Source organism: Callionymus lyra, chromosome 16 (genome assembly GCF_982586985.1).
Source record: "Callionymus lyra chromosome 16, fCalLyr1.hap1.1, whole genome shotgun sequence".
Taxonomy (NCBI): Eukaryota; Metazoa; Chordata; class Actinopteri; order Syngnathiformes; family Callionymidae; genus Callionymus; species Callionymus lyra.
This window is the reverse complement of record NC_141833.1, coordinates 17880265-17893519: the sequence shown is the minus strand read 5'-3', so window position 1 is coordinate 17893519 and position 13255 is coordinate 17880265. Positions and strand designations below refer to the sequence as shown.

Here is a 13255-nt window from a genome sequence, read left to right as displayed (position 1 = left end):
AAATTCTGAAATATAAAAAGGAGTAGGACTATATTAATAATCCTCTTTTACAAATATAACTAAAAGCCAATATATATATAAATATAGTCTATAGAAATACAGTTTTGAATACTAAACATACAATGACTGCCAGCCATTTGAAGCTCAAAGGACAATATTTTGTTAATCAAAGTGTTACATTATTTACATTAGCTTTCGAACGAGGTTGATTTAAATGAATCATATTTGAAGCACCTTGGATGAATACGTAGTTGGTTAAATGTGTCGTTCATAGATGTATAGTTTTGATTTTCACGACCCATGGAACAACCAGAAACGTGTATTGCCAGTGTTGTAGGATTTTTTCGTCATGTCAGTATACAATAAAAGAATGAAATAAGATAACACACAAACAAGTGATAGAAAAACAGAACAAATCTAATGGCAGTCATTCTGAGAATTACAAATATAGCAAACAATTCATGTATAAGGGAAGTTATTTTCCTTTTGTTAATATTATACAAACATGAATGTAAAAGTGAGTAAATAATACTTACAAACTGATTTTATTACATGAACGTATCGTGTAATTATCGATAAAGTTTTATGAAATAGATATTGTTCATGTTTATCACGTTTTTATTTACCCTTGTGTTTGAGTTATTCCCCCTCCGGCCTCCAGATGACGCTCTAAGTATTCTCTCGCTCCCCGTTATCTACGTTCTCATCTTCGTCAGTAGGTGGCGGTATACAACAGTAGCCTCCGCGTCGCACGAACTTCCCCCGGTAGAAGAAGTCAACCTCCCTTTTCCAACATGTCGGTGTACGGGCCAGTGGTGAAGATTCACCCCGTCGTTCTCGCCTCTATTTGCGACTCTTACGAGCGACGAAATGAAGGAGCGAGCCGTGTGATCGGAACCCTGCTGGGTAAGAAGAAGAAAAAACTACATGAATCTTGTTTGTTTGTGGGACACTCGTCATACCGGCAAGCTAACTGATGTTAGCTTATATGCTAACGCGTGTTGACGATTGATGCGATATTAACAAACTAAACATACTTAAAGTGTTGTTATTATCACAATTATTCATCGGCACCTGGTGACAATATAAATAAGAGTCGTGTCGCCTTTTTATTGATGCATTTTAAAGTCGTTCTTCTGTGTTTTAAGGGTAACATATTGTAGAATGGCGTCTTGTTTCATTGTTTTCATCCGCAGGTACAATCGACAAACACTCGATCGAAGTCACCAATTGTTTCTCTGTTCCTCACAATGAGTCTGAAGATGAGGTGAGCTTCATAGTTTTCTAAATTTTATCTAGAATTTATTAATTTTCATGATTCGTATTGATGACGTCCCCTTTCCACGCCAGGTTGCTGTGGACATGGAGTTCGCCAAGAACATGTACGAGCTCCACAAGAGGGTGTCTCCCACCGAGGTGATCATCGGCTGGTGCGTCAAACTCTGATCTTCAATTCAAATATCCACCTCCCACCACCACCCAATACTGACTTTAGTTTCCCGTCCCAGGTACGCCACTGGGTTCGACATCACCGAGCATTCCGTTCTCATCCATGAGTACTACAGCCGCGAGGCCACCAACCCCATCCACCTGACCGTGGACTCGGCCCTGCAGAGCGGCAAGATGAACATCCGCGCCTACGTCAGGTCTGTGAACCAAACCGTGACAATATTATCGTTGACGTGGATGCTACAAATTTTTCTTGGGTTCAACGGATTTAAATTCTTTAATGACCCACAATCTATGGAATTGTCAGAAATCCATGTTTCTTGTGCTAATGTTGTTTGGGGCCATCGCTCCGAAGGACTAAAATCATTGAAAAAAGGAGCCTGAATGGGAGGGAAAAGTAACATGTAAATGACAAAGCAGTTGTTATTATATTAAACACAGCCGAAAAAACATGTTGGGTTGCAACACTTGCAATTTAAGTTTGATTTTGGAAAAACGGATCAAAGGATTATTTATACATCGACTTTCACGGACCCGATACCTGGGCTTTGAGTATCGGCCCATCCCGATACCAGTGTTAACATATTAACTTTCCTGCTCTACGTGCTTTAAATAAGAGGCAAAAATGACTACATATTGGTTTAAAAATTTGGCTTTTGTTCAAATAACGTTTTTAGATGTTTACAATCGTTTTGAGAACAAAGCAAATACACATAAATTACAAACTTTAATTACTCTGTAACCTGCAAAAAAGCAAAGCCGATCTGTAAAAAACAACAATATACTTTATCAAGGTGACGATTTGGAACTTCCGAGCTATAAAATTAATTGGGTCTTGCGAGTAATTTTAAATTAAAGAAACAAACCTGATACTATTTTAAATATTAGAACAAAGCCAATAAAATCCAATAAACTAGGTCTCGATCTGACTCGCAAAAGCTACACATGCGCGTCTTTGAAGGGCCATAGAGAGAGCGCAGAGATGGTCTGGTTTTAAACGCATCTTTAATACATGAAAAGCTCAGTCTTTACATTAGTCGTGACAGAGACGGATCGTGTTGGATTTATTGAATGATGAGTTTTCTGTCACGTCCTTACACTTGGATCGTCCTCTCTACAACTTTGTAACTTTGTTTAAAATTGAATTGATGCCGAATCCAAAGTTCAACTCGACATAAATGCAGCTACCAAGAACTTTCCCTGTTATTTTTTTCAACTTCGATTTAATCGGTCTTTCTGGATTCTTAATTCAATAAGAGGTGTTGAATCCTTTGACTTCCCCCTCTCCAAATATCCTCACACATCCATGCTAATGCGAGCCGCTGCTCCACAGGCGCTGTGCCATGACGTCAGTTCTTCAACATAGTAGCTAAACTGTCTGGATCGAATGTGTGGATCTGACTTTTTTTTTTTTACCGATAGCCGATCAGACTCCGAGTGGCTGGATCGGTGAAGTCTAGATTCCCATGTCGAAGACACAAAGCTATCATTATTATTTAAAATGTATGTGTTTTAGAGGACAATACATATTTAACCATTTTTGTTGATGGGGAAAAAAGGCATTACTTGGTAAACAAAATGAAAAATAATAAAGTGGATGCAGATACATTTTAAAAAATGAATAGAAGTTCCATTAAGAATTAAAACACTGATTAACAATAAATTATGAACTTTTATTTAATTGGGAAAAACTAATTTAAAAAACATTTTCCATTTTGACACTTTAGTCCAGGTCTGTTCTGATCCTTTTTATTTACTAAAATAAGTGTCCTCCTCCTCCACAGCGCACAGATGGGGGTTCCAGGCAAAACAGTCGGAGTGATGTTCACACCACTGACTGTGAAGTACGTCTTCTACGACACCGAGAGGATAGGAGGTAAGAATTTTGACCTTTAAAAAACGTTGTTAATGTCATGTTAAAATCCACATTAAAAAAATGATAGACATCCGAATAAACATCAACAACGTTTCGTGACACTGAACAGATGTCGGTCAGTTTTTCCATCCACGTGCTCTAAACTTGAACCTTCTGTTCTCAGTGGATCTTCTCCAGCGAACGCGTCTGGCCCCGAGTCGCGCCAAGGGCCTGACCTCTGACCTGGCTCAGGTGGGCGGTTCCGCAGCCCGGGTACAAGACATGATGACGACCGTGCTCGCCTACATCGAGGACGTGCTGGTGAGTGAAGCCCTCTGTCTGGTTTTAAAAGTGTTTCCTTGTATTATACATGCATGAAGCCTATAAACAGCACAATGATAAACTGAAAATTAGGGCTGCACGACATTGGAAATATGTGCAATATTCGATATTGGTGTCTTGAAGTGCGATATCAATATTGATGCAATACTTTTTTCTTTCGCCTAAAAATGGGACCACGTGCAAGTACTGTAGCGTAGGTCCGGGGATTAGATAAAGAAAACGATGCGATATTTCCCTTTCATTTATTCGCGCTTCTTTTCCGACAATGATCGGAGAAAAATATCACTTATAACGCTCAGTTTCGCGGGACTTGCACCGGTTTCCCACGAGCAACCGAGCCTAGCGAGCTGCGCCGCACAGCTCACAGACGGGCGGAGACATAAACAACAACTAGACATAGAAGTACAAATTGACAACTTTACAGAACATGACACTGAATGGTCGAAAATGCGTATTTAAGAAATGCTCGATTTATACAATAAAAAATGATAATCGCACATGTTTTTCCATAAATCGTGCAGACTTACTGAAAATGGTTCTCATCCTTGATGTGATTGTTTTCACTACTGCTCAATTCACTCGTGTTACAGCTGGCTTGTCCAGTTCCATTTTATACTCTGTACAAAGTGAGTCGTTGATTTTAATTCCGTGCGTCCATGTCTCAGTCCGGGAAGGTCCAGGCGGACAACAGCGTTGGTCGCTTCCTGATGGACCTGGTCAACAAGGTGCCCACCATCTCCCCGGAGGACTTCGAGAACATGCTCAACTCCAACATCAAAGTAAGTCCAACCGGCGACTCTCCTGGTTCTTGTCGCTCGGATCAATCGAGAGAACGGGTCGATCAATAACAACTGTTGTGCATCTTCTGCAGGACCTGTTGATGGTGACGTACCTGTCCAACCTCACGCAAGCACAGATCGCACTCAACGAGAAGCTGGTGCTGCTGTGAAGATCCCACACACCCACTCGTATTTAATTTTGTAGTTTTCAGCCGACGTGAATAAAAGACGGTCAACGGGAGCTTCTGATGTTCACGAGAAGGATTTTGTTTTGACCCAGCGGTTATTATTATTATTGAACAATAACTAAAGCTCACACATAACAAACAAACTTGTAGGTCTGAATATATTTTAGAATCTGAAAATTTTATCGCCACATACTATTCATTATATTTACCGGGTGAAGTTCCTGTTTGTGTTGCATGTTCTTTTTATTGAAGCTTCTGCGAAAACCAGATTAAAATGTAGACTAATTTCAAGCTTTTAAAGGCAAGATACTCATTACAGACGAGCAGCATGTAGGTATTAGGATGTTTTCTACTGTCACTACTTTAAAATGAACAAACATTTTTGCCTACAACTCCTAAAAAAGAACAGATAACTCTGAAAATAACTTGGTCGACATGAGGGTGAGTAGAAAATGATACGTTTGAATTTTGTATGAACTATCGCTTCAAGACTAAACTAAACGTTTGATTTTTCTCGGGCCAAATATTAAGTATTTTTGTATGAAATTAGAAACTAATAACTTATATTTTACCGACAAAACGGATGCTCTTTCCAAGTCTATACTCGGTTGACTAACTTTACACCCTTATCAAAAACAATAATTGTGTGAATGCTGGGAAGCATTCCCACAATTGAGATCCTGTTTTATTCTGACCTAAACTTTTTTTCCTGCATCTCCCCCTGCAAATTTTATCCGATCTGAACCGTTCAAACTTTTATCAATTCAGCTTGTTTCCGAAATGCGGGCTTTGTTCTAGCTTTCTTTTATCTCTTCCACCCTTTCTTTTATTCCTCTTTTTCTAGCCCATGTATTTCAATTGGGAAAATCTTCAATATATGTTTCAACTCCTTCCACTTTGACCTACTACTTCCACTACTACTACTACTACTAATTCTACTAGTACTTTTCTACTACTTCTACTTTTACTACTAATTTCACTACTACTTCTACTTTTACTACTAATTCTACTAGTACTTTTATTTTTCTACTACTTCTACTTTAACTACTAATTCCACTTCTACTTTTACTACTAATTTCACTTCTACTTTTAATACTTCTTCCACTATTCTACTACTTCTATTTTATAGTAATTCCACTACTTGGACGGCAGGGTAATGCATTTTCTTCTGGAAATGAATTTTTCTAGTTGCCAGTGTTTTAAACACAAAATATATATATTTTTTAATGTGTTAGTACAGAATAAAATAATGGAAAAACGGAACCAAGCAACGAACAGTATAAATCGAACCAAAGGTTACATATAAACTAGTTAAATAACGTGACATTTTTTTAATAAATAAACGAGGCTTGTGACTCATTTACAAACGTTTTATTTCCATAAATATAAACGGACAAAATCAGCAGATTCTCGCTGGAGCCTGAGTGAACAAAGTGCAAAAAACTTGAAGTGGACCAGAAGCTTCTTTTTCACTGTCCCGGGTCAGAGGTCGCACCGGCAACTTTCTTCGGTTTGCTCGAGGGCTTCCACAACTTCTCCGCGGCGGCGTAACTCCGCACCGCGCCGTCGTACACGGACTCCCCGCTGGACTTGGCGATCCAAGCCGCCTGCTCCGGGTAGTAGAGGGAGGCGCTGAGGGTCACCAGGCCGGCCGGGTACAGCAGCCTCTTCGCCCGGGACCCCCTCGCCAGGAAGAGGCCGAGGACTCCGGTGGCGCCGATGATGGCCGCCCGCGGGTAGAAGTCCTTCTTCGGCGCGTCCTTCAGGTCCTGCGCGGCGCGGACCAGGCGCTGGACTTTGGGTCGAAACTTGCCGTAAGAGTCGCGACACCATCCGGTGTAAGGAGCCGCGAGTCCCCGCAGAGACGAGACCGCTTCCTCCAGCTGACCCGCCTCATGGTGACGAAGAGGCGGCGGCGGAGGGTCGTCTTGTCGAGGAGGGACCGCGTACAGGGACAGATCCTGCAGGGCCAGCGCGGGAGACGCTGCTTTCTTGCCCGCGTCACACATGGCGAGCCAGAGATGCGGTCATGAAGCGACCTGTCACCTTCAGGCGCGCTGTACGGTGGCCGAGGAGAGACGCGGTTCCGTTAGATGCGGAACTAAAAATAGACACGTGCGCCTAAACTTTTCAAATCATTTGAAGCCATTTTATAAAATCATCTTATTGTTTTACTTAATATTTTGTATTTAGTGTCGTTATATATGTTACGTGCTTGATCAAAATGAGGTCCGTGAACGCACCACTAGTTGTCAACCGTATTTTAAATCAAAGTATTTAAGAGTATTTGCCGTATTTATATCAAGTTCTGATATAAATACTGTTTTTATATTAAAATAATAAAAATGCGGGTAATTATCGCGAGCGATTTTACAAATATTATACCTCAATATGTCATGTAGTTTTCCCCAGTTATACTCTACCATGTCAGCTATACATTTATTTGCTTTAAAAAAAATACATTTACCTCGTTTTTAGGTTTAATTTTAGGTTAATATTGTTTTGTTTTTTTATCAATACAATTTTCTAAATTTTCACTTTTCCTGAATTTAAGCACTTCAAAAATTAAATTTCTTCCTGATACTTAACTAATATCTGGTATACTTTAATTACATTTATTTCGTCAAATTAAATAACCTTGAATCAAAACACAATATGACATTTATTTACAAACTACAATGCATAAAAAAAAGAACTATTCAATTTGAAACGTATCATAACTTGTTTTTTTATTTCCACTATACATCTATTTATTTAAAGTTAATATTCTTGTTGCTTTTTCATACAAAGTCAAAACGTTTTTAACACATTTTGACCGTCAATAATTGAAACAAAGGAACTATGATGTGCAGTGCTGTGGTTGAAAATAACACTTTCTAAAGTACATTATAAATATAAATAAACAAAACGCTTATTTTTCTTGTGAAAAAAAAATCTCTTCATCATTTAAACTATTTTCCAATCGCACCTAAACGTCTCGTCATTTTGTTTTCGAGTAGCTTGATCCAAATGACGTCGAAAAACGTTTCAAGTTTTATGAAAGATTGTTATTACCTGTTAATTCATTACTTTGATTCCTTTTTAAAAACCCCTGACGGTGACGTCACCAAACCTTTCGTGACGCGGCGGTTGCCCCTAGCAACAGGAAGCAACAAAAGTAGCCTACGGAAATTTAGACGGTAATATTTGACCCAACAGAGTCTGTTTTTTACCACTTTTATTGATTCAGATTTAGATTTTCTCAATGGATACTTTTGGCTTTTCATCCGCTCAGACTTTACAAGCCCTTTCTAACTTGTTGAACCCTAAACTGGATGAAGATGATGAAGATGATGGATACCGCAGCGTGAGTACACTAATAAACACTAAAAACTAGTGTTAAACCTCCAGCACGACTTGGTTTGTTCCCGATAGGTTAATCATTTCATTTTATTTTATTGTCATAAACACTAGTATGATTTTTTTAAATGGTAAACCTTTATGATTTTAATTTGTAAAAGTTTACTTTTGAATGCTTTTATTTTGACATCACAGGTAATATTGCTTCTTTATTCAACTTGAGATTTGTTCAAGTACTTAAAAAAAGTTGATGTGGGATTAATAAAATCTATATAAATAATAAATCTATCAATCTAATTTGAAATATAATATATAATAAATATTTTTATTTTTATTAATGCTTAAAGAATATTAACCCATCATCAGATTTAGGCCTAAATATGACAACATATTTTAGTTTCCACGCATTATATCAATAATAAACATAATAATAATTGTCAATATCCGTCCTCACCATGTCTCGCCGACAGAACGCTCGCCCGAGTGCTCATCTGGGTCCAGGAAACATCGGCCCTCAGTCCAAAACCGACGGTGAAACACAACAGTTCACACTGATATGTTCCAAACCACAAAACTCAACATCTATATCTTGTGTAGCCCCGAAAGAGGAGAAGGTGGTGACCATGAAAGACATCTGGGGAGGCAGTGAAGTCGTCGAGGATGACTATGATCCTCGTCCGAAACCAGAGTGAGACTCGAATGATGAATTCAGTGACGTGGTTACGATTGATAACCAGGATTGTGCGTGTGGACAGGTATGAAATGATCCTGAAACAGTGTGTCGGGACGGAAGATCTGTTCTTGGGTCTGAGCCGGAAGGATCCTTCCTCCATGTGCTGTGAATCCCTGCTGGTAATACCTGAGCATTATATCTCCACAACCACAAATGACTGTATTTGCTTTTTGTTTTCCATAACAGCCCATTTGAAATATTCCATTTACTCCCCATATGTATCTTTTCAGACTTTGTGACGGATCAATTTCCTTCTTATATTTAAATGACTCCATATTTTTTCCAAATGTTAAGATTCACACGTTAACATGTCATTTATTTTCAATGGTAAACACTCTTACATGTCACATTTTTACGTTTCTTTGATCGGAAATTGAACCTTGTATTTGTGGTAAATACCCATTACCCAAAGTTTAGGTTCATATTGAATTTTGATAAATACAATTTCCACCACCACACTTTACCAAAATGTAAGCACTTTTGCACATTTCTGGATAAAATGGAAAAAACAAGCCCCTTTCTAACTGACGCTTATAGCAAATATCTGCTTTATTTTATATTAAACATCTGGTTTTATGTTTATTCTCATTAGCAACTTGTGTCGCTTATTGTTTATCAGCTTTTTAGCGAAATGTCTGTCCTTTTTTAAGACTAGTGACTGATGAAAAAACAGTCTAGGATATTATATAGATAATATATTTCTGAAAATCCATTCTTAAATAGATGTTTATCCAACATTTCCTTTATCACAGGGGACGCTGTCTTTTTTAGCGTTTCTAGTCTTTTTTTTTTTTTTTTTTTAAATAAATAAAATACATTTGAATAATTTTACTTAATTAACTTAATTTGTTTCTTGTTTCTTATCTGTAGGTATTTAAAGAACTTTTTACATTGAATATTATGTCTGGTTATCAGATCTTTGAATATTTCCTTCTGCTGAAAATAAGTCCTTGATCTGTGATATTCCTCCAAATTTTAAAACCATCTTCCCACCAGGAGTAAAAAATTTACTGATCCAAATAGTACCGAATCGAGTATTTCTGTACTATAACAAACAATATCTACCGCATTTCTGACAATTGGGTTTTGACTTTTTTTTTTTTTTTTTGGTGGATCTGAGTAAATATAAACTGGAATTTGGCATTTTAGGGAAATCTGCTACAATGTCTCTCCAAACAGGAGTATTGTTGTACTGCCCCATAATACCACGCCAGTTTTCCTACTAGGATAAAAGCTTTAAAAAAAAAGTAATTCTTTTAAATATCTGGAAGTCTAAACCCAGACAAATTTACTTCTGACAATAATTCCAGTAATTTAAATTATTTGTTTTATGTCTTTTTTGGTCTATTGTCTACAGTACTGTCTTAATAAACAGATTAAAATGTATTATATTTATCTGAAATCATGACCACTATTCAAATTCAGTTGAAGGCAAATGGATTTAAGCCAAAAAAAAAGGCCTGGGACGCACTGAAAAAATCAACTTCACACAATTCTGACCCAAAAGTTAAGAACCAATGTTCTATTTATCTGATGTCAAAATAAAGACTTAGAAATAAAATATGCTATGCTAATGCTAAACGCTAAGACTAATACTCGTGCTAAAACATTAATACTAATAAAATAAAATAAATTCTGTCTGTTCATTCACAGATAAAAATCAAGCTCCCGGACACGAAAGCATCAGACGTGGTTTTGGACGTGAAAGAAAAGTTCCTCGACCTCCAGACGCCAAACTAGTAAGAAAAGTTTACGACCGTCGTGATCGGAAACTCTGTGTTAAACAAACCTGTCGTCTCCCAGTAAACTGGGCTTGCACCTCCCACACCCCGTCCACCATCGTGACGGGAAAGCGCAGTTTTTCAGCGAGAGAGAAGAACTGGAGGTGACGCTGCTGATGAACCGACCCATGGATGTCATCAACCTGCCGTGAGAGAAGCTCCGCGGGACGACGAGATCCAATTTACCACCTTGAATTTAAGAAGATAAAGACCTTTAAATCACCTTCATGTCACATTTTCATTGTCTACAAATCTAACATAAAAGTATTAAATAAATCACATTTCTTGTATATATTGATGTTTGTTGAACACATTATTGGGTCATCATCAATGGAAGAGAAAAAAAGGCGATAAAACTGTTTTCGACCGTCTTTTTAGCACTAAAAGTGAAAATATGGAAACTGATAATGAAAATAAAAGACCTGACTTTCTGCTATCATATCTCTTTACTCTTAGATCGGGGTTGACGAACTCCTCCCCAACTTAAAAACATGCCCCCAACAAATTCCTGTGATAGACAAAAAATACTTATTATGAAGTTAGTTTCACTTGCTTCAGGTACACATCTGAACTTGATGGCTATTTTTAGGACATAATGTTGTGTACATTTCAGTTTCTATGTCTTCCTCACTGCTCTCAATGGTTAAATGAAGACCTAAGTTTTGGTGGACAACGGTCATCCAGCCTGGCCGTTTGAATCTGTGAAGTGAATACTGGCTACTTTCATCTGTTCTTCCTCCTTCCTGCAAAGCTGGTGATTGGTATGTGAAGATAGAGTGGGAGGAGTTACAGACGCGCTTTGGCCACTCCCACAATAAGCCTGGGGCGATTTACCATCAGATAAACACGGGATTTCCAGGGTTTTCCGAACGTCTCATAAAAACTATAAACAATTTCAAACAATTCAAGTCTTTATTCACAAGAAAATATGATTAATGAGAAGAAAAATGATCAAATACAGGGAGCTTGAGTTAAAGTTAGAGAATAATTGGGTTCAGGTAAAGGAGGATGACTTTGGATCGAAAAGAAAAGGTCAGAGTTTGAATGGTAGGTATTTAAATGATCAGCACATTAAGTAAGGACTGAATATCTGATCTGACACGTCGACACATCAACAGCGACAAAACAGGTGATCTTGAGCTACTCCATTCTCCTCAAATCTGGTGAATATACACGTGGATGTAACTTGAGTTCTTCTCAGATGACGCCCCTGAGTTTGCTGGTCCTCGGTCTTCTGGCCCTGCTGGTGCCAGGACACTTACAGGTGGACGTGGACAATTTAAAGGACGTGGTGACCGAGCTCGTGACCAGGTGGTGACCTCTGTCTTCTCCAGAACTATGGCTAGCTATAGCTTTTGACAAAGTATCTCCTTCCACAGATTTCACCCGGTGGTCCCAGGCTCCATCCCGCCGTAAGTTCTTACACAAACAGGTATCTATCGCTCTTCGGTGCTGGACTAGATCCCAAACATCTGGATCAAACATCTTGCATACTTAACCTCTCCAAGTTAGACTCAAATCTTGACTGGACTTTTTTCGATCCTCGATTAGGCCTCCTTATACACTGACCAAACTTCTTCAGATTACTCTGTACTGTTGATTTTCTTAGATTGTTCTATATCCTCTACTTGATCTAACTATTCCATCTGGTTCCAGCAAAGTTCCCACCTTCAGTCTGGCTGTGAAGGTTCCGCAGGGTTCTCGGCAAGGGAGGTACGACGCTAGTCGAGTCCCAGATGATCCAGAAACTGTGAAGAAGGTGCTCATGCGGCAGAGGGACGTCTATGTGAGCCCCACTATGGTGGCCGCAACAGTTCTGAAGCACGTGGACCGACGCCACAGTCGGGTCCAGCCGGCCATCTTCGGTCACGCCGAGGACAGAGTCCTCCAGAAGTTCCACCTGCAGGCTCAGGATCCGGAGCTGATGGTGTTCTTCTGCTCATCGTCTCCCTGCAACAGGGTCTGTACGAATGAGCGCAACCCGTACAACATCCTCCAGAGCGTCAGGAGAATACGAGCGTGGGAATATTACGCACTGGTGTTCGACAAGATCTTCCATCCGAAAGACCAGGAGAAACCCATGAGCCGTGACGAGATGACCGTGTCTCTGAACAACCTCAGGAGATCCATCGGTAGAAGAAACATCTACCGCTGCAACAACACAAAGTGCGTACAATGCTTCAAGCGTGACAACAAACTGGAGAGATTTTGTGTGCAGGACTAGAGCGAGGAGAGGATCTGGAACTCGGGAAGTTCTTCCCTTTTATCTTTACTTATTGAACTTATTGATCTTTGAAAGTTAGCCTTAGCATAGCATCGTCTTTTGTTTACATTCATACCTTAATATAGCAAATTATAGCGCATATAACTTCGTCATACCTCACAACAAAACCAGTCATTATTTTCTTCAGCCTTTCAAGCGCTTAGAAAATATCCCATAATGTACCATATAACAGCATACACTACCTATGACATAAGTATAGTAACTAGTTTACAATCTTTTCAATATATATAACCAGAACCAGTGCGTGACATTCAAATTTTGCAGTATAAAGATGTGAAAAATTTCCTTGAAAAAAAAAAAAAAGTATTTTAAAAACTGCTTTTATAATGTATTTATTTACAAATAGTTGTATTAATTATTGTACGCTGTCACTCGCTATTGGCTTCACAGCGCAATGTCACCACCTACCGATGCTAAATAGAATGCATTTTGTAAAAACATCTAAATAAAAAACAATAAATTACTCACGAAAGGTGAATAAATAAAATAAAAAAACATATCTGTC

At 38.7% G+C, this 13255-nt stretch overlaps 3 protein-coding genes and 1 pseudogene across 3 annotated transcripts; 3 read left to right on the top strand and 1 right to left on the bottom strand.

Moving 5' to 3' along the window:
* Positions 1-765: 765 nt before the first annotated feature.
* eif3f (eukaryotic translation initiation factor 3, subunit F) lies at positions 766-4666 on the top strand. Its single transcript, XM_087811614.1, has 8 exons — positions 766-906; positions 1197-1267; positions 1351-1430; positions 1509-1646; positions 3234-3325; positions 3489-3625; positions 4312-4425; positions 4518-4666. The coding sequence occupies exons 1-8, from the start codon at positions 795-797 to the stop codon at positions 4593-4595; spliced, it is 822 nt and encodes a 273-aa protein (XP_087667740.1). The 5' UTR covers positions 766-794; the 3' UTR covers positions 4596-4666.
* Positions 4667-5969: 1303 nt separating this feature from the next.
* On the bottom strand, positions 5970-6646 carry LOC148064024 (MICOS complex subunit MIC26-like). Its single transcript, XM_087811615.1, has one exon. It carries the CDS (start codon positions 6620-6622, stop codon positions 6083-6085), a length of 540 nt encoding a protein of 179 aa, XP_087667741.1. The 5' UTR covers positions 6623-6646; the 3' UTR covers positions 5970-6082.
* A 1163-nt stretch (positions 6647-7809) lies between these two features.
* On the top strand, positions 7810-10680 carry dnaaf6 (dynein axonemal assembly factor 6). Its single transcript, XM_087810293.1, has 6 exons — positions 7810-7959; positions 8423-8483; positions 8550-8640; positions 8708-8804; positions 10339-10424; positions 10489-10680. The coding sequence occupies exons 1-6, from the start codon at positions 7858-7860 to the stop codon at positions 10616-10618; spliced, it is 567 nt and encodes a 188-aa protein (XP_087666419.1). The 5' UTR covers positions 7810-7857; the 3' UTR covers positions 10619-10680.
* A 987-nt stretch (positions 10681-11667) lies between these two features.
* On the top strand, positions 11668-12690 carry LOC148064022 (uncharacterized; annotated as a pseudogene).
* The last annotated feature ends 565 nt before the right edge of the window (positions 12691-13255 follow it).

Coding starts and splice junctions, on each gene's coding strand:
- eif3f (XM_087811614.1), top strand. CDS start 795: ATGTCGGTGTACGGGCCAGTGGTGAAGATTCACCCCGTCGTTCTCGCC. Junction 3,326..3,488: donor CGACACCGAGAGGATAGGAG/GTAAGAATTTTG, acceptor TTCTGTTCTCAG/TGGATCTTCTCCAGCGAACG. Junction 3,626..4,311: donor CCTACATCGAGGACGTGCTG/GTGAGTGAAGCC, acceptor TCCATGTCTCAG/TCCGGGAAGGTCCAGGCGGA.
- LOC148064024 (XM_087811615.1), bottom strand. CDS start 6,622: ATGTGTGACGCGGGCAAGAAAGCAGCGTCTCCCGCGCTGGCCCTGCAG.
- dnaaf6 (XM_087810293.1), top strand. CDS start 7,858: ATGGATACTTTTGGCTTTTCATCCGCTCAGACTTTACAAGCCCTTTCT. Junction 7,960..8,422: donor AAGATGATGGATACCGCAGC/GTGAGTACACTA, acceptor TCTCGCCGACAG/AACGCTCGCCCGAGTGCTCA. Junction 10,425..10,488: donor GACCTCCAGACGCCAAACTA/GTAAGAAAAGTT, acceptor GTCGTCTCCCAG/TAAACTGGGCTTGCACCTCC.